This window comes from Thamnophis sirtalis, unplaced genomic scaffold (genome assembly GCF_051295495.1).
Source record: "Thamnophis sirtalis isolate CommonGarterSnake01/CBP01778 unplaced genomic scaffold, rThaSir2_p1.2 scaffold_13, whole genome shotgun sequence".
In the NCBI taxonomy this organism is placed as follows: Eukaryota; Metazoa; Chordata; class Lepidosauria; order Squamata; family Natricidae; genus Thamnophis; species Thamnophis sirtalis.
The window spans coordinates 52,322,771-52,348,463 of NW_028261393.1; the positions used below are offsets into that span (position 1 = coordinate 52,322,771).

Sequence of the window (25,693 nt, forward strand, 5' to 3'; positions counted from 1 at the left end):
GGGGAGAAACCTTTAAAAAAAACAAAAAACCCCATCCAGAACCCCAACAGTTGCAAGATATTTCTCCACCTTTGAAAACATGACAAAAACACCCGAAAAGATTCCAGCCCCGACATTTTTAACACCCGATCGCGAGACTCTCTCCAATTCGGGCGCCCCGATTAAAAGCGCCTCTAATTCAATAGTAGGATGGAAAATCCTTTCTCTTGCCCGATTCATACCACGCACCCCCCCACCCCACCCCCGTGCGTCTAATTCAAGAGCCGATCCTCGCTAAATCCATTTCGGAGGCGACACTGGTGGATGTGGGTCGGCGTTCGGATTTTTTTTGGGGGGGGGTGTTGGTTTTGTTTTCATGGAATGCCTCGCCACCGGCCCTTCCCATTAGGGCATGAAGACCTTCTGCCGGTGTGCAATGACCTTACAACACCAGGGGCATTTCTCCACCGCCTCCGCGCATTCTTGGCAAGCCAGGTGTCCGCAAGGAATGAATACCACAGAGAGAAGCTTATCCATGCAGATCCTACAGATTTTGTCTTCCTCCAGGCGTTTCAACTTCTCTTCTGTACTGAGATCTGCCGGGGGAGAGAAAAAAATAGAGATTTCATTAGATCTCTTCACCGAGGAGGGGGGGGCGGTGAGTTTAAAAAAGACAGGATCCACTATTCCAGGAGTTGGAAATAAGAGAACCTACTGGGCTCCCGGCGAGTTGGGAGTCCCGAAACTAGAACCTGCAATAAAACTTCACAATTCCAGACAGTCCTCGACGTACAAGCACAACTGAGCCCAACATTTCTGTTGTTAAGTGAGACGCTTAGCAGCAAGGAAGCTTTAATATTTAATAGCTGGGCAGGGGGGAAAGCTGCTCTCTTGTGAAAAGCTCAAGGCGTATCAAAGCAAAGTTTCCAATCTTTCTACCCAGCTTTGTGTTTGCAACATCTGACCACCAACAAAAGTTCTGCCGTTAATTGAGTTTACCCCAAAGGTGCTTTTTTTAAGGAGCGACTTTCTTATGCATCCCGCTCTGACCGGATGGTGGGGAATGGAAGGATTGATATTCCTTGCAGACAGCTGGTCCTTTGCATCCTTTTCGAGGGTCCTTGAAGCATTTGGAAGGTTTCTCTGTTTTCCTCGGGGTCACCTGAGTGGCGCTCCTGGTTCCTGTAGCCTGCAATTTTTTCTCTCTCTGGAAATGCATTCCTACTCCCACAGCATTCCAAGGGTGTCGGTTGTGGCCCAGCAGGAGCCGTTGGAGCTGCCACCAGACTCCGACAGCGAGGGGCCCTCTGAGTCGGCTCTGGAGGATGTGGAGGACCCTGGACAGGGTTCCGACTCCGAGCAGGGCGCAGAGAGGCTGGTTGGCCACCAGGAGGTACCTGAGCCTTGGACCAGTGGGGAGGAGACAAGGGAGTGTGATCCTGAGGTCAGCAGTGAGTTGTTCCTGGATGCCCGGCACCGAAGAGCTAATAGGCGTCAGGAACAGTTGCACAAGTACAGGAGGTAATTGCACTCAGCTGGTGGTAATTAGGCTCCTCTCCAGACTATAAAAGGACTGTTTGTGCACACGTCCCTTTTGCAGAAGTCAACGCAGGAACTAATGTCGGAGAACATTATTGTGAACTTGGAAGGCTGGATTGCTGCCATGGCTTATCTGTGCTGGATTGCTGCCCAAGTTTGTCTGTGCCGGTTTGCTGCCAAGGACCTGTCTGTCTGTTAATTAAATGTCGTAACTTATCTTTGGCTCGGAGTGTGCTTTGGTGTGGAACGAGGGGGGGTCAGAACAGGAACCATTTGCACCACTCGGGTGACCCTGAGGACAAGAGATAAACCTCCAAGTGCTTCAAAGACCCTCTAAAACAGTGGTTCTCAACCTGTGGGTCAGGACGCCTTTGGGGGGGGGGGTGTCGAACGACCCTTTCACAGGGGTCGCCTAAGACCATCGGAAAACACCTATTTCCGATGGTCTTTGGAGCCACCAATTTGATGGTTGGGGAGTCACCACAACGTGAGGAATTGTATTAAAGGGCCGCGGCATTGGGAAGGTTGAGAACCACTGCTCCAAAAGGACGCAAAGGACCAGCTCTCTGCAAGGAATATAAATCCTTCCGTTCCCCATCATCCAGTCAGAGCTGAAGAAGCTTCTCGGATGAGAAGCGAAATGCCTTCAAAAGAAAAAAAAAAAGGAAGAAAATCCAGTTGCCTCCTGAAAACCGTGGCACGACAAAACCGCGGTCCACTAAAGCGCGCCCGATTAAAGCGCGTACCTGACGTCATCAGCAGCGCGACAAATACGACCGCGGAGAAAAAAGGGCGCTTTAAAAAGCGCTTTTAAAGCAAGCCGATTCACGTAAAGGTAAGGGTTAGGTTTAGGTTTAGGGTTAGGTTAAGGGTTAGGTTAAGGGTTAGGTTTAGGGTTACGTTAAGCGTTAGGGTTAGGTTTAGGGTTAGGTTAAGGGTTAGCGTTAGGTTTAGGGTTAGGTTTCGGGGGTTAGGGTAAGGTTTTCGCGTTAATTTTAACCTTACCGCTCACAGCGTAAAGGTGGCGCAGTGGTTAAATGCAGCACTGCAGGCTACTGCTAGATCAGCAGGTCAGCGGTTCAAATCTCACCGGCTCAGGGTTGACTCAGCCTTCCATCCTTCCGAGGTGGGTAAAATGAGGACCCAGATTGTTGGGGGCAATATGCTGACTCTCTGTAAACCGCTTAGAGAGGCCTGAAAGGCCTATGAAGCGGTATATAAGTCTACTGCTATTGCTATTGTGATGATGTCAGGTACGCGCTTTCGTCGAGCGCGCTTTAGTCTACCGCGGTTTTGTGGTGGAACCCTGAAAACGCACCTCGGGGGCAACCATGACCTGGATGAAAAGAGAATCTCTGCAGAACCGAGTTTACCATAATCCCTTCCCTGCCTAGCGTTAACTCGGCTTAGTCCACAGACAGACCCTGGGATGTGCAACAATCACCTTTCTGCAGATGGTTTTCTAAGTGGGCGCTGGGGGTATTATCCCTCTGGGCACTGATTAAGTCCGTGACCAGCGCCTCCACCGATCGGTAGCGCTCGCCCGAAAGGTGCGCCTTCCTCTCCACCGTTTGGCTAATTTCCTCCGCGCTGAATCCCATTTGCAACGCGCTCTGGACCGCCTGGCTTTGCAGAAGCTCTTCGTCTGCAAAAAGCAAGAGATAAAACATCTGGTGAAAGCAAGAAGGCCCAGCTAGGAAAGGAAAAGCAGAGCTCGACGGGCAGCCGCTTGTGACGCTAAACTCGGAATACGAGCAGCCCTTGACTTAAAAACAGTTCATTTAAGTTCAGCTGTTGGAAGGTAACACTTGGGGGGGGGTGACTTAGGACCATTTTTCCACACTTAACGACTGTCGCAGCACCCCCATCATCTTCTTTGAAGGATCCCATAATCCCTTGCGGGGCGGAGTCTGGGCAACTGAATGGAGCTGTGCTTCCTGGCCAGATGCCCTTCCTGTCGCCAGCGTGGAGTTTATATAGCAGATGTGTTCTGTCCCGCCTCCTTCGCTCGTTCAAAGACGACAGGCAGACAGACTTAAAAGGAAATAACTTTATCAGTCCTCGGCTCAGACTGGCTGCGAGCCCAAAATGAACATAAATAAAGTCTCGGGCAAGAAGATAACAGAATGCAAAAACAAAGATCTCTTACAGCCAAACCAGGTTTTCAAGAAGCAAAATCACTTCTCCAAGTGTCTCATAAACTCAAACAGGATCGGAACTGAACTCTCCATAAATGAACGTTGACTTCTGCAACCAGGGCGTGGCACCATCCGTCCTTTTATCTCCAGAAGACGACACTAACGAGCCCCAGCTGCATTGTTAATCCTGCATCCCGACTCAACTCACAGCAAACGTCTGCTGAGTCACAACACAGATGTATTCTCATTGTGCCCAGGGAGAGAAATACCGGCCTCTAGCTAGGATCGAACTCACAGCCTTCTGATTGTGAGGCGAGTGGCTCCACCTCTAGGCCACCGTCGCAGCATCCCTGTGATGTGATCCAAATTCAGATGCATGGCAACAGGCATGGACGCATATGAGGGTTGCAGCGAACCCCGGGGATCACTCGATCCAGTTCTGCAACCTTCTGACGAGCAAAGTCAAGAGGGAAGCCAGATTCACTTAACAACAGTGTGACCAGCTTAACCATGGCAGCGATTCACTTAGCCACTGTAGAAAGAAAGGCCGTACAATGGGGCAAAGCTTACTTCACAACTGCTTGGCCAGGGAGGGGCTGGGCTCAATTGTGCTTGGAAGCTGAGGAGTACCAGCATTTAGGTCAACGGTTTGTAGATGAAACAATAGGGGAAGCGTAATGAATGTAGAGTGGAGTGGAATAGAATTAGAACAGAACAGGAATGGAAAAGAATAGAATATGGAAAATGAATAGAATGGAACAGAGCAGAACAATGGAATGGAATGGAATTAATATTGGAATGAAGAATGGAATGGAATAGAATATAGAAAATGAATAGAATAGAACAGGACAGGACAATGGAATGGAATAGAATTAATATTGGAATGAAGAATGGAATGGAATAGAATATAGAAAATGAATAGAATATAGAAAATGAATAGAATAGAACAGGACAATGGAATGGAATTAATACTGGAATGAAGAATGGAATGGAATATAGAAAATGAATAGAATAGAAATAGAACAGAACAATGGAATGGAATAGAATTAATATTGGAATGAAGAATGGAATGGAATAGAATATAGAAAATGAATAGAATAGAATAGAATATAGAAAATGAATAGAATAGAACAGGACAGGACAATGGAATGGAATAGAATTAATATTGGAATGAAGAATGGAATGGAATAGAATATAGAAAATGAATAGAATAGAATATAGAAAATGAATAGAATAGGACAGGACAATGGAATGGAATTAATACTGGAATGAAGAATGGAATGGAATATAGAAAATGAATAGAATAGAAATAGAACAGAACAATGGAATGGAATAGAATTAATATTGGAATGAAGAATGGAATGGAATGGAATGGAATAGAATATAGAAAATGAATAGAATATAGAAAATGAATAGAATAGAAAAGACAGAATATAGAATAGAATATAGAAAATGAATAGAATAGAAAAGACAGAATATAGAATAGAATATAGAAAATGAATAGAATAGAAAAGACAGAATATAGAATAGAATATAGAAAATGAATAGAATAGAAAAGACAGAACAATGGAATGGAATAGAATAGAATAAGTTGGAAAGGGTCCTTGGAGGTCTTCTAGTCCAACCCCTTGCTTAGGCAGGAAACCCTACACCACTGTAGACAAATGGATGAATTTGGATTCGAGTTGGGTCAGATATCAATCAGAGTTGATTGTTCTACAGCAGTGACCCAGCAAATGAGAAAAGATCCGAAGGATCTGATCCTTCATTCCACCTTAAAGTAAGAAAATTCAAGTTGATCCATTCCGTGTCAAATTCAAAACCAGGATTAAAAAATATATATTTGGTATCAATTATGCATTGTATTTTTATGCAGTTTGTTCTCAATATGCAACCATTTGTTTCGTTTCCAGTCAAATTTAAAAGGTGCCCCGACAGCAGTGACTTAGGGCCAGTCCTCGCACTTACAACTGCACCCCCATGGTCACATGATCACAGTTTAGGCCCTTTGGCAACCAGGATGCATTGACGAAGGTTGCAGGATCCCGGGGTCAGGAGGTCACCTTCTGTGACCTTCCCAGACAGATTCCCACAAGCAAAGTCAATGGAAGGAGCCGAATTCACTTAACAACCATATGATTCACTTAACGACATAAGTGATTCTCTTAATGGCCAAAGTCGTAAAATCAGTCACTTAACCTGTTTAGCAGCCTGGTCTCAATTTTGGTTGCAGGTCCAAGCCTACCTCTAGACCAAATTCCCAAACAGGCATACAAACATGCTCACAAGATTTTATTATTTTTATTTGGGAAATTTGTATTGCTCACGGCGACTCAAGGAAATAAAAACGCAATATAAAAGAAATAAAAATAATAACAAAATACAAATAATAAAATCATAACCCCCAAACCCCATTATTCATTTAATTGATAGATAGTAACAGGACAGCTTGCTGTATATTCAGACTAATGAATCCCCAAACACTGCATTCTTGGATCCCCAAACACTGAATTCTTGGGGATATAAAATTGCTTCCTATTATTTCTGACAATGAATCCCTATTATTGAATTAAAATAAGATCAAAAAAAGAACACTTGTTTCCTTCTAAATAATCAACATATGCTAACTAATGTTCAGGATTTTACTTACAGGTAATTTTCATGGATGCAAATGTAAAATATCCTAAGATCAGATCAATACTTATATACCGCTGTCCAGTGGCGAAATTTTTTTCTCCTACCGGTTCTGTGGGTATGGCTTGGCAGTGTGTGTGTCATGTGACTGAGGTGGGCGTGGCTATGTAGCCATGTGATTGGGGAAGGGTCAAAAGACAGAAGCTCATTTTAACAATGTCCTGCTGAAGCAGAGGGTTGGACTAGATGACCTCCAGGTCCCCTCCACGTCCCTTCCAGCCCTGGATTGCTGTGCTTTTTCAAGGTATCTTCTGAAGCTGCGTCTAGTGCCAGGTTTGTGGTCCTCCCTCCCTCTCCTTTTCCCCTCCCTCTCTCTCTCTTTCTTTTGCAGCAACCCCCCCACCACCACTTTTTAAAACATTTTTTTTCCTGCAGGGAAAAAAAATGCTTTAAAAAGCAGAAAAAAAGTTTCCAACAATCGCGCGGCTACTGATTCGCAGAACCAAGGACAATTGTTTTTTACCAGTTCGGCCAAACTGGGAAGATTTCATCCTTTGCCACCGTCCTAATTTACACCAATATCAGCCTGAAGTTTTGCCAAACTAAACCAACAGGTGTGGTTTTTTTTTCTTTTTCTCCCTTTGAAAAATATTTGTAAACACAATTAGAAAAAAAAATGCAAATTAAGCAATTGACTCCTAATGACAGCAAGTAATTAGAACTGATCGCAATGAAGTTGTTTCAGAATATACATACCTTCAATAGTTAGAACTTTCTCAGGCTCTTCTGTCTATAAAGAAACAAATAAATGGGGTTTTTTTTAGAATGTTGCACTGGATTGGAATCAAATTTCTGCTGGCTCATTAGGTAAATGCTTGTGGGGAGGAAAATAAACTGATAAAGAGTGTCACAATCAGTAGCTTCTAGTACAGTTTATTTACGCTGACTTTCCAGCCAAAGCATTCTGGGACTTGAAGTCCACACATCTTAAAAGTTGCTCAGGTTGAGAACTACTAGCTTATGGGGTTACATAATAAGATTCCATTAAGGTGGCAGGCTGAACCAAGGTAGGCCTCAAGCCTGAACCAAACTAGGGTTTCATGATATTAAGCTCTAACTGTTCACATAGAAATTGCAAGGTTTGCTTTTAGGACATAGTGCGGTTAGACACGGGTTAGAAGGAAATCTGTACATGAAATATGCTGAGGCAAAACATCTATTTCAGCCCATTTGCTGGCTTGGCTGTAAATCTGTTTGGTAGACACATATTGTTAGTTCCTCAAAATACATGCTATGTCTGTCTGTTGGCTGACTTATGTATTATGACATCCCGTCAACATAATATTGCTGTAACTCAAGGGCAAATCTTTAGGGGTGTTTCCAAAACTAACAGATGGCTTTAGCTGAAAGCGATAAACTATATAAGGAATTTCCTGACTTTCATTCATTGTTCAGGCCATTCTTCCTGAACCTGCACAATAAACATTTCCTTCTCTGAAGAGCTGGCTTTTGCGTCCCGTCTTTTCTACAACACCATTAGGATGAGGAGGGGGAGATGTATTGAGGAAGGGGCTGAGCCAACTGGTAGGTAATTTTAACAGCACATGGCCAGGTGGCCTCATCACCCAAAGAGAAATAACCCGGAGAAATTTCAGGATTCGCAGGAATAAAATTCAGGAATAAAGAGACAGGGGAAAGGCAAAGAGCGAATGGTGGGAATTGAACCGACAACAATATTCCACAGCCGAGTTGTGTTTCTTCCTCTAGAAATCCTTGCATGGGAAGCACCAGGAGTCCATTTGCAAGCAGAAACGCAAAGGTGTCTATTCAAGGCTGTGGTGCTCATCTCCGTTTTTTAGTCTAGAGAGACCCAGCGCCGTCTGAAGGGAATTTCCATGGTCATGTGGCCAGCATGGCTGTGCACCAAAGGCGCACGGAACGATGCTACCTTCCCACCAAAGTGGTACCTATTTATCTACTTGCATCTACACGCTTTAGAACTGCTATTGTATTTTCCCCCAAAATAAGACCCAACTGGAAAATAAACCCTAATGCATAATTTTGGAGCAAAAATTAATAGAAGACCTGGTCTTATTTTCTGGGAAACACAGTAGGTGGGCAGGAGCTGGAGCAAGTAATGAGAGCTCACCCGATTGTGTGGTACCAGGGTCTCAAACCCGGTCCATCAGCTCTCCGGCTCAGTGTCTTTAACGGCTGAGACCTCATGCCCCCTTTTGCAAACAGACATTCCTAAAATTATGGGGAATATTTATAGCTGACCTATAAATCCCTCAAGTCTTTCAAACGGAGTAGTGCATTCTCTTCTCTTCCTCCACCTCTATCATCTAAATAGACAAGATACACACACACACACACACACACACATCCAGAGCACCCAACATCCTCAAGTGACAAATATCACAGTTTGCACTTGTCAATTCATTTCTGCGAGCAAATCGCTTAGGCTGCTCGCCGCCGTCAACAAGGAAGCAGGAATCAAATCAGTGAAATGTGGCCTTTTTCGTGGCAGCAATTAACCTTTTCAGCTGCGGATGGGAAGACCATCTGCTCACGGGGAGACAGCTGGAGAGACCGCGGGATAGTAACTCAAGCCTTTCTACTAATTTAATTGGCTCGATGCATGCATGATTTAAAATCCACATTCATCCGAAAACTAGAGTCCCTGCAGAGTTGGCTCGGGTGCATGGCGGAAGCAAAGGGGAGACAGAGAGGGAAAGAGAGAGAGAGGAAAAAGTGAGAGAGAAAGAGAGAGAGAGAGAGAGAGAGAGAGAACAGAACAAAGAGAAAAATAAAAAAGAGAAAGAAAGAAAGAAAGAGGGAGAGAAAGGAAAAGAAAGAGAAAGAAAAAGAGAAGGAGAAAGAGTAAGGAAGGAAGGAAAAGAGAGAAAGAGAAAAAGAAAGAAAGCAAAAGAAAAAGAAAGGAAGAGAAAGAAAAAGAGAAGAAAGAGAAAATAAGAAAGAAAGGAAGGAAGAGGGAGGGAGAAAGAGAAAGAAAAAAGAGAAAGAAAGAAAGAGAGCGTAAGGAAGAAAAAGAAAGAAAAAGAAAGAAGGAAGAAAGGAGAAAGAGAAAGAAAGAGAAGAGAAAGAAAAGAAAGAGAGGAAGGGAGAAAGAGAAAGAAAAAAGAGAAAGAGCGTAAGGAAGGAAAAGAAAGAAAAAGAAAGAAGAGAGAAAGAGGGGAGAAAAAGAAAGAGGAGGGGAGAAAGAAAAAGAGAAAGAAAAAGAGAAAGAGAAAGAAAGGAAAAGAAAGAAGAAAAAGAAAGAAGAGAAAAAAAGGGGAGAAAAAGAAAGAGGGGAGAAAGAAAAAGAGAAAGAAAAAGAGAAAGAGAAAGAAAGAGAGTGTAAGGAAGGAAAAGAAAGAAAAAGAAAGAAGAGAGAAAGATGGGAGAAAAAGAAAGAGGAAGGGAGAAAGAAAAAGAGAAAGAAAAAAAGAAAGAGAAAGAAAGAGAGTGTGTAAGGAAGGAAAAGAAAGAAAGAAAGAAAGAAAGAAAGAAAGAAAGAAAGAAAGAAAGAAAGAAAGAAAGAAAGAAAGAGAAAACAAGAGAGAAGTCTCTTTCCAACAAGGCAAAGGCAGACTTACAGTTGATTCCTGGGGCAAAGGCGTTAAATGAACGCTGTTCACAAAAGCTTGTCCCTTTTCTTCTCCCAGGTATTTGCACCTAGGTACAAAAGGTGGGGGCAAAATGAGCCAAGCTGAAGGCACTGAACACAGCAGTCATCTAATTCACACATTACAATAACAAACCAGCCTGATCTGAACCCACAACCCACTAAGCAGGTGGGATAGGTGGCGCGTACTTTTCAAAACTGCATTCAGAAGAAGTCTGATTAGGTGAACTCAATTATCTTCCTGCTGTTGACAAAACTCTTCCCTGCAAAGCATCCTCAGGAGCGGAAGAAATAAAGACTCCTTCCTTGGGTCGGGGGTTGGACTAGAAGACCTTCGATGTCCCTTCGGGCCCTATGATTCTATGAGCGGCATTCAAGGTAAACTATCGGCTTTCAAGCAACCTCCCCTTTTCTACCACTCACTGGCCCCTGGGGTTCCATCCCACCGGCAAGAGTTTTCCAGAATAACAAAGAATGGAAGAGACCTTGGAGGTCTTCTAGTCTATCCCCCTGCCCAGACAGGAGACCCCCATACTAGGGGTCAGCAACCTTAAACACTCAAAGAGCCACAAAGGTCCTAACCGGAAGCCCCCCGTTCAATTCTGCAGCCAACCGGAAGTCCGGTTCCCCCACACCATAGAGTCTCCTCCTTGTGCGTCCTTTTTCCTCTGACGACCGGAAGTCCAATTCCCCCACCATAGAGTCTCCTCCTAGTGCGGCGTCCTTTCTCCTTTCCCTTTCCTAACCCAAAGCCCTATCAATTGTGGAGCTGACCAGAAAACCCTCCCCTTTCCATAGAGTCTCCTCCTGGCACACCCTGCTCCCTCCCCCCCCCCCTAACTGGAAGCCCAACCTTAATACTGTAGCGCTAACTGGCGGCAGGGAGCTGCAGGCAGAGGGATGAAATAGCCACATGCAGCTCCGGAGCCGCAGGTTGCTGACCCCCTGCCCTATACCATTTCAGACCAATGACTGTGCAATCTTTTCTTAAAAACCTCCAGTGATGAAGCACCGAACAAATTCTGAAAGCAAACTGTTTCATGGATTAATTGTCGTCACTGTTTAAGGAGTTTTGCCTTAATCCCAGGTTGCTCCTCTCCTTCATTAGTTTCCAATCCACTGTTTCTTGCCTTGGCTTCTGGTGCTTATTTTAAGTTAACCCTTTTTGTCTTTGCGGGGGTATCATGGCCACTACATAATCACAAACTGGTTGATTGTTCCGTCAGGACGTTTCTTCTCAGTTCTAGGTGGCTTCTCTCCTTGGTTAGTTTCCATCCATCCTTTTTCATCAGGTGCTTTGGAGAATAGCTTGACTCCCTCTTCTTTACGGCAACCCTTCAAATATTGGAAGACTGCTATCCTGTCTCCCCTGGCCCTTCTTTTCATTAAACTACACATACCCATTTCTGCAATCATTCTTTATACGCTTTAGCCGGTTCACCGACAAATGCGCGCTCGACAAAAGCGCGCCGACAAAACCGCGCCGACAAAACCGCGAGTTCTAAATCGCGCCGACGAATGAGCGCAGAAGCGCACTGACAACAGCGCGCCTTCAACGAACAAGTAATAACCGCGAGTTCTAAACCTAACCCTGAACCTAACCCTTACCTTAACTTAAATCGCGCTTCCCTTCCCTTAACTTAAATCGCATTGTTGTCGGTGCGCTGTTGTGGGTGCGTTGATGATGTTGCGGTTTTCTTGCCGCGGTTTCGTCGGCGCGCTTTTGCCGTGCGCGCATTTGTCGGGTCACGCTTTAGCCCACAGTCCCCTAATCATCTTTGTTGCTCTTCTCTGTACTCTTTCTAGACTCAGCGCTCACCAACTGGTGGTCCACGGACCACTGATGGCCTGCAATATAATTTTGGTGGTCCGCAGAGAAACTATTCGCTTTTATATTGCACTAGATCAGGGGTCCTCAAATTACAGGCCCTGGGACGGATACGTGCAGTGAACACTCGTGTTGCTGCAGAGTGTTTCCCCCTTCGGGGTCTTTTTGTGCAGGTCGGAGGGGGGCAGAAATTCCGACTTGGGGTCTGCTTCAGCCTCCTGGTGGGGGGCTTTGGGTGAAGGCTGGAGGGAAGTGCCGCTAGGGGTGAAGAGCCGGAGGGCCTTGTTCCAGAGGGGTTGTATCATGGCCTGGAACTGGCTAACCATCTCAGCCTGCTGAGCCTCCAGGTGCCGGTACCTGGCCTTGCACTCCCACAGGTCTTCCCTCTGCTTGGAAAGCCTATGCTCCTAGTCCTCAGTGAGGTGCTTCTGCTGAGCCTCCTTCTCAGTCAGAATTTGAACTGAGCCAGCTGTTTTGCTAACTCTTTCTCCCGGTGGCTGCTTAGCTCTAACAACTGCTTCCTGTTGGGATCCTAAGAGACCCAGGCCAGGAGTGACTGGGAGGGGAGAGGAGAGGCTGGGGAGGCGCCCCTTGATGTGAGTGGCATCGAGTTGGCCACGCCCGCCCAGTCACATGACTACCTAGCCACGCCCACCCAGCCATCATTAGGCAGATCGTATTAGTGGTCCGCGGGATTTAAAATGATGGATTTAGTGGTCCCTGAGGTCCGAAACTTTCAAACTTTCAAACTTTAATGGAATTTGTATGCCGCCCACTCCCTATGGACTCTGGGCCTCTCACAACAAGTAAAAACATTTAAAACATTTAAAATCACAGAATTAAAATCAACACAACATCCATTTCATCAAATGGGGCTGGAATAATCAACAGCCCCAGGCCTGCCGGAACAGCCAGGTCTTGGTTGCTTTACAGAAGGCCGGGAGAGTGGTGAGGGTCCGGATCTCAGCGGGTAGCTCGTTCCACAAGGAAACGTTGGTGACCCCCTGTTCTAGAGTCCAAAGCTTTCCACTTCTGGCATATCGGGTTTTAGACATCTCCCAGCTAAGGATTCCCATCTCAAGATACAATTTGGAAAAAATATATATGAAATATTCCTACCCGGGATACCATCTTGCATGTTCCTCCCACGGATCCTCACCTGCCTTCCATTCCTTCAACCCTCCACCACAGGAGAAGCATTCAACGCTGTCGACGATACCTGCAAAAAACAGCTTGTTCATGAACAGAAACTCTTGGTCTGCAAATACAGGTACAATTGGTCCATTTAGTGAACGTTCAAAGTTACAATTAAGAGCCGCGGTGGCACAGTGGTTGCAGTGCATGACTGCAGACTACTACTTCTGCTGACCGCCGTCTGCTTGCAATTTGGCAGTTCGAATCTCACCAGGCTTTAAGGTTGACGCAGCCTTCCATCCTTACGAGGTGGGCAAAATGAGGACCCAGATTGTTGGGGGCAAGAGGCTGACTCTGTAAATCGCTAAGAGAAGGCTGTAAAAGCGCTGTGAAGCGGTATATAAGTCTAAGGGCTATTGCTATTGCTATCTCTGCCCACTGTCAGGAGTTCGATCCTGACCGGCTGAAGGTTGACGCAGCCTTCCATCCTTCCGAGGTGGGTAAAATGAGGACCCAGATTGTTGGGGGCAAGAGGCTGACTCTATAAACCGCTTAGAGAGGGCTGTAAAAGCACTGTGAAGCAGTATATAAGTCTAAGTGCTATTGCTACAACGCCTGTCTAAAAAGTGACTTATGACCATTTTCCACACTTATTACCATTAGAGGATCCCCTTTTGCGACCTTCTGACAAGCAAAAGTCAACGGAAAAACCAGATTCGCTTCCCAAGCGTGTCCCCAACTGCAGTGATTCACTGAACAACAGCAGCAAGTCTGATCGTAAAATGGGAAAACCAAAATTCAACGAACGTTTTCACCTAGCCATGGAAATTTGGGGCCTCAACGGTGGTCATAAATCAAGGATTTACCTGCACACTACTTACAAATCCTCGATCTTTTACTGCAAATCTGTGCCGGAAGGTGTTTGAATTTTATGATTAATCTTCTAAGGCAGTGATGGCTAACCTTTTTGTCCTCATGTGCCGAACGCCGTATCCATAATGCAATGCGTGTGTGACACCTCCTTGCACCCCCCCCCCACCCACCCCCCTGCACATGCGACACCCACATCCCATTTTGGGCCTAGGAGGACTCCCTGAAGCCTTCTGGACCCCAAAATGGGGCGTGTGTGTGTGTGAGACTGCTCCCCCCCTTGCACTCCCACGCATGTGTGCGCAATCCCCCGAACCCCCCCCATATGCGAGCGTCTCCCGCATGCGCCCCGTTTTCCACGCATGCGCAGCAGAACCCCAAAAATCAGCTGGCCGGAGGGAGGCGTGCAAACCCATGTGCTGAGCTGGGGCAACAACTCGCGTACCCGCAGAGAGGACTCCGCGTGCCACCTGTGGCCCATTGTGCCATAGGTTCTCCGTAACGGTTCTAACGGGTCCTATTTTTAGCTCCCTGCAGGTTTCAACCCAAATGAGATTAGAAAGATCAGCTCAAAGGGAAGATGTCTTGCGCAGATGTTAAATGTGTAAACCTATTAATGCCAGAAAGAAAGAAAGAAAGAAAGAAAGAAAGAAAGAAAGAAAGAAAGAAAGAAAGAAAGAAAGAAAGAAAGAAAGAAAGAAAGAAAGAAAGAAAGAGGGAAATGCACTACCCATTTAAGACTACTAGCTCCAATGAATTATCCCAAGTACCAGTGATGGGTTGCTAATCCCGTTCCAACCGGTTCGGTTGGAATGAGGCCGGCGTCCTCCTCGTGCACGAGTGCAATTCACGCATGCGTCTTAGCGCCTACGCGATGCTCCAGCTGCTCACGGAGAATCACGCAGGCACTGTATGTGCCATGCGCCTGCGTGGAAGCGCAGAAGCCTTCAAAGACCAGTAAGGAGCGCAGACAGGCGGGAGGGCCCTTCGCCGTTCCCGGAAGTTACTTACTTCCGAGTTCGCCGACCAACCGGTTCGCGGGGACCGCCGCGAACCGGTTGAAACCCACCCCTGCCGTGTACGATATTCTCTTGTGATTAACAGCCCCAAAATACACCGCTTTCAGCTGAACATTTGCCGAAATGATCAACAGCAGCTTATTTTCAGATCAAGAACTGTTAGAAACAACCCAGGATGCGTAACGATGAACCGTGAGCGATGACAGCCACATGCTGGGAAATGATTCCCAGTTGGCGTCTCTTGGAAGGGCTAAATTTCCGTGGTTACGTGCGCCAACTTTTCATACGACGCTTCTTGATTTATCCTTCTTAACAAGCCAGGAGCTGTGGTTAGTTCTCGGCTTACCATCCTGGTTTGCTGAGAAGCGATGAGCCAGAGATCCTTGTTTGAAAAAGACGCGATGGGAGCTCATAGAAGACGACACAAATACGCAAACCAAAGAAGAAGAAAAAAGAGATAGTCCTCTACTTATGGAAACTGAGCCCAATATTTCCGTTGCTGAGTGAGACACTACTCAAGCACGTTTTGCCTCGTTTCATGACCTTCCTTGCCTTAGTTGTTGAGTGAACCACTGCAGTTGTTAAGTGAGCCTGGCTTTCCTGTTGAGTTTATTGTCAGAAGGTCACAAAAAGAGGACCCCGGGGACCCCAGGACACTGCAACCGTCATAAGTACATGCCAGTGGCCAAGCGTCTGAATTTTGATCACATGACTGTCACAGCAACGGTCGTAGAGGTGAAAAACAGTCGTAAATCACTTTTTTCGGGGCCGTTGTAACTTTGAACCATTCACGAACCGTTGTAAGTCAAGGACTACCTGTACCACAATAAACAATAGGTCATTCTGTTCTGACCCAGGCTTCCTTAGGAAGCGAGAAGCAGAATTTGTGCCCCTCTTTTATTTACATGACTGTGAACTCCTTTCATTCACAGTCAGCAAGGCTTGGCAAACAGTCTTTCAGAGGAATGTTTATCCATACGAACCTTATCTCGCTTGGAGAGCTGCCAAATAACTCGTTTCCCAACGCAGGGCAAGGCAAAACTTGGCACAGAGTCTCTTATAGTCACAAACACTCTTGAAACAACCAAAGGAACAAATTGTTTCTTGCAAAAAACCCCTCCCCATTCGCTCCTCTTTTGTTGTCTATGGGAGGGGCCAATCACCTCCAAGGTGTGGCTTTACTCCCAAGCCGATCCTGTTTTCTTAGTTGTTCTTGTCTTCTGGCAGCTCTGCGCATGCGCACACTGGGAACAGGCTACAGCTGTTCCTCTGCCTCACTGCTGTCTAGCTCCCTCTCTGCCTCTGACGCAGAGCCCTCGTCTGAACTTTCCTTCCCCCCCAGGACAGGCCCATGTTCCTCCCCAACCTCTTCACTATCCGACTCTGCTGCCAGCTTCGCAAGCCACAACAGACTTCTAAGGCGGTATGTTGGAGTTGGCGGGGGGAGGGGGGGTTGAGATTGTGTGAACCCAACCCACTGCAAAATCCGCCCTCTACTTACCTAGACTGTAAAAGCCAGCTTGAGCAAGCCGCTCCTTGCTCACCGAGTAACTCCACGCCCCAAAGGTCTGGAGGCGCTTTGCAAAATCTGCCATGGAGGGGTTATGAAGGGGAGGAGGAAGAGGAGGCACCCGTTGCGCGCTGCTTCTGTCCTGCTGCCCGTCCCCTGGCGGATGGGCCACATTCCCAACATCGTGCCCGAGGACGAAAAAGCATCTCGGGAAATGACGACGGTGTTCCGACCAGCCCTGGTCGCCCGGTTCCCAGTTTTTCATCTTCCCCCCGCAGCAAAAACACTCCACTTCGTCCCCCACGCCTCGGTAATAGAGCCCCGCGTTGGCCAGATCTTCTGGGGTGACCGGCGCGTAACGAGGCCAGTGTTGGAAAGATCTCAACCGGACCTCTTCGTTGCACATGGCCGGGTTTTGGGGATACGGAGATCCCGAGAGATCCACCACTTGCCTGGTTCTCAACAAGTAATCGGCCTCGAAATCAGAAAGATCGGAATCGGGCAGGATGGAAGTGGGGGCTTCTCTTCCAGGGGGTCCATTTGGCAGCCCGGAAAGCGGACGCCCCTCTTCGAAGTCGGCGCCGTTGATAAAGTGGCAGTTGGGAGAGACGATTTTGTGCTTTCCAACCACCGAGTCCCCCTCTTCCCATCCTTCGAGGGTCGCAAGGCAGCTAAAGCATCGGACTTGGTCTCCTTCTCCCGTGTAAAAGAAGCCGGCCTGGGCTAGGTCCGAGGAAGAAACGGGGCAGCGACTTGGGAAACCGGCAAAAGTTTCTTGCCTGGAAGCCAACTGAGCCATGTCTGGCGCGGGATCCTCCAAAATGGGGCCATTACATGTCATCCCTCTCGTGGACGGAGTTTCCTCCAAATTTCCTAAAAATTAAAAAACACACACACACACACATTGTTAGAAAGAGACAGACGCTGCGAAGAAAACGCTCCCATCCCTCGACAAGCAAAATCACAAAACTGCATCCCACTTATTTTTTGGCCGTGGCAAAATTCACCGAAAAAAGCAATTATCTTTGGAAGAGTTAGAGCAGGGGGTGTCAAAACTCGCAGCCTCGCGGGCCGGATACGTCACGCTCTGGCCACGCCCATCTCCGTTTTAGCAAATAGCAATAGTTAGACTTATATACCGCTTCATAGGGCTTTCAGCCCTCTCTAAGCGGTTTACAGAGTCAGCATATTGCCCCCAACAACAATCCGGGTCCTCATTTTACCCACCTCGGAAGGATGGAAGGCTGAGTCAACCTTGAGCCTGGTGGGATTTGAACCGCCGAACTGCTGAACTGCAGTCAGCTGAAGTAGCCTGCAGTGCTGCATTTAACCACTGCGCCACCTTGGCTCTTATAAATTCCATTCCTCAAGCGAGCCAGCCTAACGGAAAGTTTTAAATTTATTTTAATGGCTAACGAAAGCGTGTGCTTCCCTGGCTGAATACCCAAGAGTTTTGTTTTCCCTTCTCGCCAGCTGACAAAATGGAAAAACCAATTTGAAAGATTGGGAAATTACTCACAGGAAACTCCAACACAACACAGGACTAAACGGGGATGGGTTGTGTATTTCCATCGCCTTTTTCCACGCTTGTCTTATTTTGACACCGGGGGTCAAATCTAATTTTTTTAAAAAAAAAAATCCTTTAAAAACCTCCCTATATTGTTATTTTTAACTGAAAGGAAATTGCAAAGGTTTTGACCAATCTAATTATAAATCTCCCCTTATTTGTTTTTGTTTTTTTAAATAGAAAGAGAATTGCAAAGTGTTTACGGAGATTCTCCGTCATCCCGGTCCTAAGGTTGTCCCAAAGATGTTTTTTTTCCCCCGAGAGGCAATTGGACTTTCTGATTTTTTTTTTCTTTGTAAGATGTTTCGCTTCTCCTCCAAGAAGCTTCTTCAGCTCTGATGGGATGGTGGGAATTACAAAGGTTTTGACGAATCTTGTTTTTTTTTAAAAAAAAAATGTCTTATTTTTATTTTTTTAAACAGAAAGGAAATTTGCCAAGGTTTTTTATTTTCTTCTTCCTTCTTGCCATGCTTTGTTGTTAGTGGCGAAGTCATGTCCAACCCATCGTGACCCCATGGACAACGTTGCTCCAGGACTTCCTGTCCTCCGCCATCCTCTGGAGTCCATTTAAGCTCACACCTACTGCTTCAGTGGCTCCATCCAGCCATCTCATTCTCTGTCGTCCCCTTCTCCTTTTGCCCTCCATTGTTCCCAGCATGAGGCTCTTCTCCAGGGAGTCCTTCCTTCTCATTAGGTGGCCAAAGGATTTGAGTTTCCTCTTCAGGATCTGGCCTTCTAAAGAGCAGCCAGGGTGGATCTCCTCTAGGACTGACCAGTTGGATGGCCTTGAAGTCCAAGGGACTCGCAGGAGAGATAGATAGATAGATAGATAGATAGATAGAGAGAGAGAGAGAGAGAGAGAGAGAGAGAGAGAGAGAGAGAGAGAGAGAGAGAGAGAGAGAATTATATAGGTAGGTAGATAGGTAAGTTGATAGATAGGCAGTCAGTCAGTCAGACAGCTAGATAGATAGAAGAAGTTCCCTTGGCCTTCTAAAGAGCAGCCAGGGTGGATCTCCTCTAGGACTGACCAGTTGGATGGCCTTGCAGTCCAAGGGACGAGAGAGAGAGAGACAGAGACAGAGACAGAGACAGAGAGACAGAGAGACAGAGACAGAGAGAGAGACAGAGACAGAGAGGGAGAGAGGGAGAGAGAGAGAGACAGAGAGACAGAGAGGGAGAGACAGAGAGACAGAGACAGAGAGAGAGATACAGAGACAGAGAGAGACAGAGACAGAGAGACAGAGAGACAGAGAGAGAGAGACAGAGAGAGAGACAGAGAGAGAGAGGGAGATAGATAGATAATTATATAGGTAGGTAGATAGGTAAGTTGATAGATAGGTAGGTAGGCAGTCAGTCAGACAGCTAGATAGATAGAAGAAGTCCCCTTCTTCTTCTTTTGCCCTCCATCGTTCCCAGCATGAGGCTCTTCTCCAGGGAGTCCTTCCTTCTCATTAGGTGGCCAAAGTCTTTGAGTTTCCTCTTTAGGATCTGGCCTTCTAAAGAGCAGTCAGGGTTGATCTCCTCTAGGACTAACCGGTTGGATCGCCTTGCAGAAGTCTTCTCCAGCACCAGAGTTCAAAGGCCTCCATTCTTTGGTGCTCAGCCTTCCTTCTGGTCCAAGGTCCACAGCCATGCATTGCAACTGGGGAAACCATAGCTTTGATTATGCGCACTTGTGTTGGCAGGGTGATATTTCTGTGTTTTAGTATGCTGTCTAGATTTGCCATAGCTTTCCTCCCCAGGAGCAAGCGTCTTTTAATTTCTGGGCTGCAGTCCCCATTTGCGTTGATCTTGGGAGCCCGGGAAAATAAAATCTGTCACTTCCTCCATTTCTTCCCCATCTATTTGCCGGGAATTGAGGGGGCCGGATGCCATGATCTCAGTTCAAGCCAACTCTCCTTCACTCTTTAGTTCCTCTTCCCATGCTACTTTCTACTAATTGGTAAGCGGGGGGGGGGGGGGGGGACAAGCAGGAAATGATGCGTAGAGAGTCTGGAAAAACGTTGGGCAGGTTCCACCGATCTCAATTCTCATTTTATCCCAGGAAGAATTTATTCAGCTACTCCATAGGGAAAGACATTTTCCAACTGCCAAGCGGGCCTCCCTGGAGCCATAAATCCCTAAAATTAAGCTCACAGGTTAATCTGCTGAGCAAAGGGCGAGAGTCCTCACGTTTACGCCCGCAAAAATAACCTACAGTAGTGGCCAAAATTGTGGAAACCTTTGGGGAAAAGTGTATTTTTGAGGTTTGATGGCTAACACCACCACTTTTTCCGGAGTAGCACCATCAAATTATATATCAACGGAAGGATAATTTAATCAAGAATGTAATGCCACAGAGCTTGTTCAATTATCTGTATCCTATGAAAGGTTATAGCCAAATAGAGCCAGCAATCAAACCCAGTTAATAGAAGCAATCATTCCATCTTGGTTTCACATTATAACAGCTGCAGAACTAAAAGACTTGGTTCGCTCCACAAGGCCGTAATTCATGCTAAAGGTTACCCAACTATTAACTGACATGGTGATAATTTTTGTATATCTTGTTTTTCCTATGATAATTTTTGTATATCATTTTTTCTATATGTTTCACTTTAGTTTTTTTAATAACTGCTATTCTAATAGCAAACCCTCCATAAAAGTTATTGCATTACATTCTTGATTAAGTTATCTTTCCATTGATATATCATTTTATGGTACTACTCCCCCCCCCCCAAAAAAGTGGTCTTATTAGCCATCAAACCTCAAAAATACTGTACACGTTTCCCAAAAAGATTTCCACAATTTTGGCCACTGCTGTATTTTGCTTTTTCAATCCCCCCCCCCCCAAATCCCTTTTCTCTCTTAGTCATCTTAACCCCAAAAGCTGGGAAAACGAAAGTGGCGGCGGGAGCAAAACCGAAAGCAGGCCGGTAGCCGGCTAACACGCGTGTCGGGGGAATTCCGACGCAGGAACGCGACTCCACCCGCGTGGAAGAAAGAAAACCCCGGGGATCAAGCGATTTCCGCCCTTCCCTTTCGACCTCACCCGGGCCTGGCAAGGTGAAAAAAAGAATTCAGGCCGACTATTTTCGGGGATTTGCCTTCTGTAAACCCCCCACCCAAGCGTTCCTGCGTGGAGAGGCATTCCCACGACCCGCCACGCCCACGTGTCTTTTGCAATGCAAAGAAAGGTCAAAGTCCATGCTCCGCAGCCCGCAGGATCCCGGCCGAGGAGCATGGGGAGGGGTGTTCCCGGTGCAGAAGGTCGCCCAAGCGGGGTCCGTTTGCCCCCCACCCACAAAGAAGCGGGATCGCAAAGCCCATGCTCCGCAGCCCGCAGGATACCGGGAGGGGACCATGGGGAGGGGTGTTCCCGGTGCAGAAGGTCGCCCAAGCGGGGTCCGTTTGCCCCCCCACCCACAAAGAAGCGGGATCGCAAAGCCCATACTCCGCAGCCCGCAGGATACCGGGAGGGGAGCATGGGGAGGGGTGTTCCCGGTGCAGAAGGTCGCCCAAGCGGGGTCCGTTTGCCCTTCGCCCCGCAGAGAAGCGGGGTTCCAAAGCCCATGACCCGCAGGATCCCGGCCGGGGAGCATGGGGAAGGGTACTCCCGGTGCAAAAGGGCGTCCAGCGAGGTCCGTTCGCCCTTCGCTCCGCAGAGAAGCGGGATCGCAAAGCCCATGATGCCCCGCAGCCCGCAGGATCCCGGCCGGGGAGGGGTGTTCCCGGTGCAGAAGGTCGCCCAAGCGGGGTCCGTTCGCCCTTCGCCCCGCAGAGAAGCGGGGTTTCAAAGCCCATGGGCCGCAGGACCCCGGCCGGGGAGGATGGGGAGAGTGTTCCCGGGGCAGGGGCTCCCTCCGCCCGCACTCACCCCGCTTGTCCGGCCACCCTCCGCCGGGGAACGCGCTCGGCCAGCCCGAAAAATGGCTGCTGGACTTTCCTCCGCCGCCCCCGAGAAGGAAGAAGCGCCTCCCCGCGGACTCGGGGAGGAGCTGCCGGAGGATCGGGCGCCCCGCCGGACGGAGGACTCAGCGGCTGGCTGCAGCAATCCGGAGGGTCCCCCGGGGAAAATGCATGGGGGGGGGGGTAGCGGGAGTAGAGGGTCTCCCGAGGTTGCTCCTCGCTTCACCCCTCACCCTTTTAACTCGGGTTGCAGGAGCTCGCAGACCCGGAAAGCAGGCGCAGCGCGTTCACACGTGCAAAGCCTGCATCCCTCTGCTACACAACTAATCCCCACAGCACTGTCAAATTACCTACTAAGACTGGATTACTATTATTCTTCTCTTTCTTCCTAGTACCTATCTCTTCCCACTTATGACTATAACCAAGTTGCTTGTATCTTTAAAATGTATATTGTTTTATTTGTTTCCTAGTATAATTTGATTGCTTATTAGTCACCTAGGACTGACTATCACTAAATGTATCTTATGATTCTTGTTGAATGTATTCCATTTTATTTTTCTTTATGTACACTGAGAGCATCTGCACCAAAGACAAATTCCTTGTGTGTCCAATCACACTTGGCCAATAAAGAATTCTATTCTATTCTATTCTATTCTATTCTATTCTATATTCCATTCCATTCTATACTACACTCATTCTGTTCTATTCCATTCCATTCTGTTCCATTCCATCTCCTATTATATTCTATTCTCTTTCCTTATTCTATTTAATTCCCTTTCCTTATTCTATTCTATTCTTTCCTTATTCTATTCTATTCTCTTTCCTTATTCTATTCTATTCTCTTTCCTTATTCTATTCTATTCCCTTTCCTTATTCTATTCTATTCTCTTTCCTTATTCTATTTTCTTTCCTTATTCTATTCTATTCTCTTTCCTTTATTCTATTCCTTTTCCTTCTCTTTCCTTATTCTATTCTATTTTACTCCCTTTCCTTATTCTATTCTATTCTCTTTCCTTATTCTATTTTCTTTCCTTATTCTATTCTATTCTCTTTCCTTTATTCTATTCCTTTTCCTTCTCTTTCCTTATTCTATTCTATTTTACTCCCTTTCCTTATTCTATTCTATTCTCTTTCCTTATTCTATTCTCTTTCCTTATTCTATTCTATTCTCTTTCCTTATTCTATTCTCTTTCCTTATTCTATTCTATTCTCTTTCCTTATTTTATTCTATTCTCTTTCCTTATTCTATTCTATTCTCTTTCCTTATTCTATTCTCTTTCCTTATTCTATTCTATTCTCTTTCCTTATTCTATTCTATTCCTTTATTCTATTCTATTTTCTTTCCTTATTTTATTCTATTCTCTTTCCTTATTCTATTTTCTTTCCTTATTCTATTCTATTCCTTTCCTTATTCTATTCTAGTCTCTTTCCTTATTCTATTCTATTCTATTCTCTTTCCTTATTCTATTCTCTCCTTATTCTATTCTATTCTCTTTCCTTATTCTATTCTATTCCTTTATTCTATTCTATTCTCTTTCCTTATTCTATTCTATTCCCTTTCCTTATTCTATTCTATTCTCTTTCCTTATTCTATTTTCTTTCCTTATTCTATTCTATTCTCTTTCCTTTATTCTATTCCTTTTCCTTCTCTTTCCTTATTCTATTCTATTTTATTCCCTTTCCTTATTCTATTCTATTCTCTTTCCTTATTCTATTCTCTTTCCTTATTCTATTCTATTCTCTTTCCTTATTCTATTCTCTTTCCTTATTCTATTCTATTCTCTTTCCTTATTCTATTCTATTCCTTTATTCTATTCTATTTTCTTTCCTTATTTTATTCTATTCTCTTTCCTTATTCTATTTTCTTTCCTTATTCTATTCTATTCCTTTCCTTATTCTATTCTAGTCTCTTTCCTTATTCTATTCTATTCTCTTTCCTTATTCTATTCTCTTTCCTTATTCTATTCTCTCCTTATTCTATTCTATTCTCTTTCCTTATTCTATTCTATTCCTTTATTCTATTCTATTCTCTTTCCTTATTCTATTCTATTTCAGAATTCTATTCAGAATCTTATTCTATTCTAATCCCGGCTGCAAAGCTCCACTGCAATGGAACAAGTGGAGAGAGAGCCACGCTGATCCCGTGGCAGTCCAGAAGCGAATTAGTGGATGGTGCAAGAGGAAACACCCCACCACCCCACTCGACCCTTGTCCCAAACCCTGAGTTGAGCCCTGTCTTGGGAATGGCAACCTCAGGATTCTCCCAAATGTGACTCGTTTTTTTCAGGAAGCAATTGGACTTTCTTGGGGTTGTTTCCCCCCCCCCTTTGGAAGAGGTTTCACTTCTCATCCAAGAAGCTTCTTCAACTCTACAGGAGAGTGGGGAACGGAAGGATTACGTTGAAGCACTCAGAGTTTGATCTTTCCCAACTTCCAAGCGCTTCAACGGCCCTCTAAAAAGGACACAAAGGACCAGCTCTCTGCAAGGAATATAAATCCTTCCGTTCCCCATCCTCCAGTCAGAGCTGAAGAAGCTTCTTGGAGGAGAAGTGAAACGTCTTCAAAAGAAAACAAAAACAAAATTCCAGTTGCCTCCTGAAAAAAACAAGCATCCTTGGGACAACCTGGACCTGAATGACGGGGAATCTCAACCTCAGGATTGCAAAAAATGCAAAAAGGAATCACAGGTTGGAGTAGATCATGCCCTAAGATCATCTTGGAGCCCAAATTTGGGGGTTGCTTGGTCAGAAAGTCCTTCCCCCACCCAACTGATGCTTCCTCTCCCCCCTCCCCCGCCCCAGACATGATGCACGGCACGTTTGGATTGCCAAGACCCACGGGGACCCTTCAACTAGGCATCTGCTTTTGCCAGGGAGGGTCAGGATGGGCTCGTTGGAATGCGAAAAAGAGACCCTGTCCGGATGCCCTTTTTTTTGGCACACACGCAGCTCCCCCCACCCTCCCCAAAAGTCAATTCACCCATCATGCTAAGTCCTAGCCAACTTTAAGAAGAGCTTAACCATGGTTTCTTCTGCTCGTGTTGTGGGGGGCAGGATTTAAGAGCCAAGGTGGCGCAGTGGTTAAATGCAGCACTGCAGGCTACTGCTAGATCAGCAGGTCAGCGGTTCAAATCTCACCGGCTCAGGGTTGACTCAGCCTTCCTTCCTTCCGAGGTGGGTAAAATGAGGACCCAGATTGTTGTTGGGGGCAATATGCTGACTCTGTAAACCGCTTAGAGAGGGCTGAAAGCCCTATGAAGCGGTATATAAGTCTAACTGCTACTGCTACTACTGAACCCCGCACCAATCCGACATCAATCCGGGTTTTAGGGACATGCAACGCAGTCTTGCAAAACCAACTTTTAAGAGGCTTGGACTTTTTATTTTTTTAAACAGATTAAGAAGCCTAAGAATTGACCCTAGAGGTCATCTAGTCCCACCCCACTCCTTCCACTCCCAGAATTCTCCCCTCCACAAAGCCCAGCAAATTGCTGGATGTTAGAAGCCTAACTCACTCCAAAGCCCTTCAGGTCGAGACCCACCTCTGATATAACGGACCCCATCATGGGAGGGGGCGGGGGCTTCAAAACCCAGACGACCACTATGACCGAACCTAGACTCCGCACAACCTGGACGGCTTGTCTAAACCCGGTTTACAACCTGTCCGGCCGTCCAACTAACCGCGTGTTAAAGGCGCCGCATGTAGCGGACAGCGAAGCGAACGAAACGCAGCTTCTGGGGCTGAGGATTGATTCTGTGGTTCACCTACCGCAGACTTCTCTTTTCTCCGCCTCCCTCGCTTCGGCTCCCTGGGGTGGAGAGCGAGGGCTTGCAGTTTGCTGTTTGACGTCGCCGCCGCTTTCCTCTTCCTCCTCCTACACCACCACCTCTTGCTGCTCCGCCTCCTCCTCCCTCCCTCCCTCCTTCCCTCCTTCCCTCCTCTTCCTGCGCGATGCGGGGCTC

General features: G+C 46.4%; 1 protein-coding gene across 4 annotated transcripts; it reads right to left on the reverse strand.

Moving 5' to 3' along the window:
• XIAP (X-linked inhibitor of apoptosis) lies at positions 1–25,596 on the reverse strand. 4 transcript variants are annotated; one of them, XM_087728297.1, is made up of 7 exons: positions 25,500–25,596; positions 16,271–17,152; positions 12,866–12,965; positions 9,890–9,968; positions 7,047–7,080; positions 2,963–3,163; positions 1–575 (listed from the first exon to the last, which is right to left on the reverse strand). In XM_087728297.1, the coding sequence occupies exons 2-7, from the start codon at positions 17,118–17,120 to the stop codon at positions 385–387; spliced, it is 1,455 nt and encodes a 484-aa protein (XP_087584423.1). In that variant the 5' UTR covers positions 17,121–17,152; positions 25,500–25,596; the 3' UTR covers positions 1–384. The 4 variants fall into 4 exon arrangements, with proteins under 4 accessions (XP_087584423.1, XP_087584424.1, XP_087584422.1 ...); XM_087728298.1 differs by lacking the exon at positions 25,500–25,596 and adding an exon at positions 25,273–25,416; XM_087728296.1 differs by lacking the exon at positions 25,500–25,596 and adding an exon at positions 21,700–21,781.
• Between the last annotated feature and the right edge of the window lie 97 nt (positions 25,597–25,693).

What these genes read in the sequence shown, in the direction of transcription:
- XIAP (XM_087728297.1), bottom strand. Translation starts at nt 17,120, where the DNA reads ATGACATGTAATGGCCCCATTTTGGAGGATCCCGCGCCAGACATGGCT. An exon ending in AGCTGGCTTTTACAGTCTAG is followed by an intron (nt 12,966 to 16,270) that starts GTAAGTAGAGGG and finishes TGTTTTTTGCAG; the next exon opens with GTATCGTCGACAGCGTTGAA. An exon ending in CTTTGCCCCAGGAATCAACT is followed by an intron (nt 7,081 to 9,889) that starts GTAAGTCTGCCT and finishes GTTTCTTTATAG; the next exon opens with ACAGAAGAGCCTGAGAAAGT.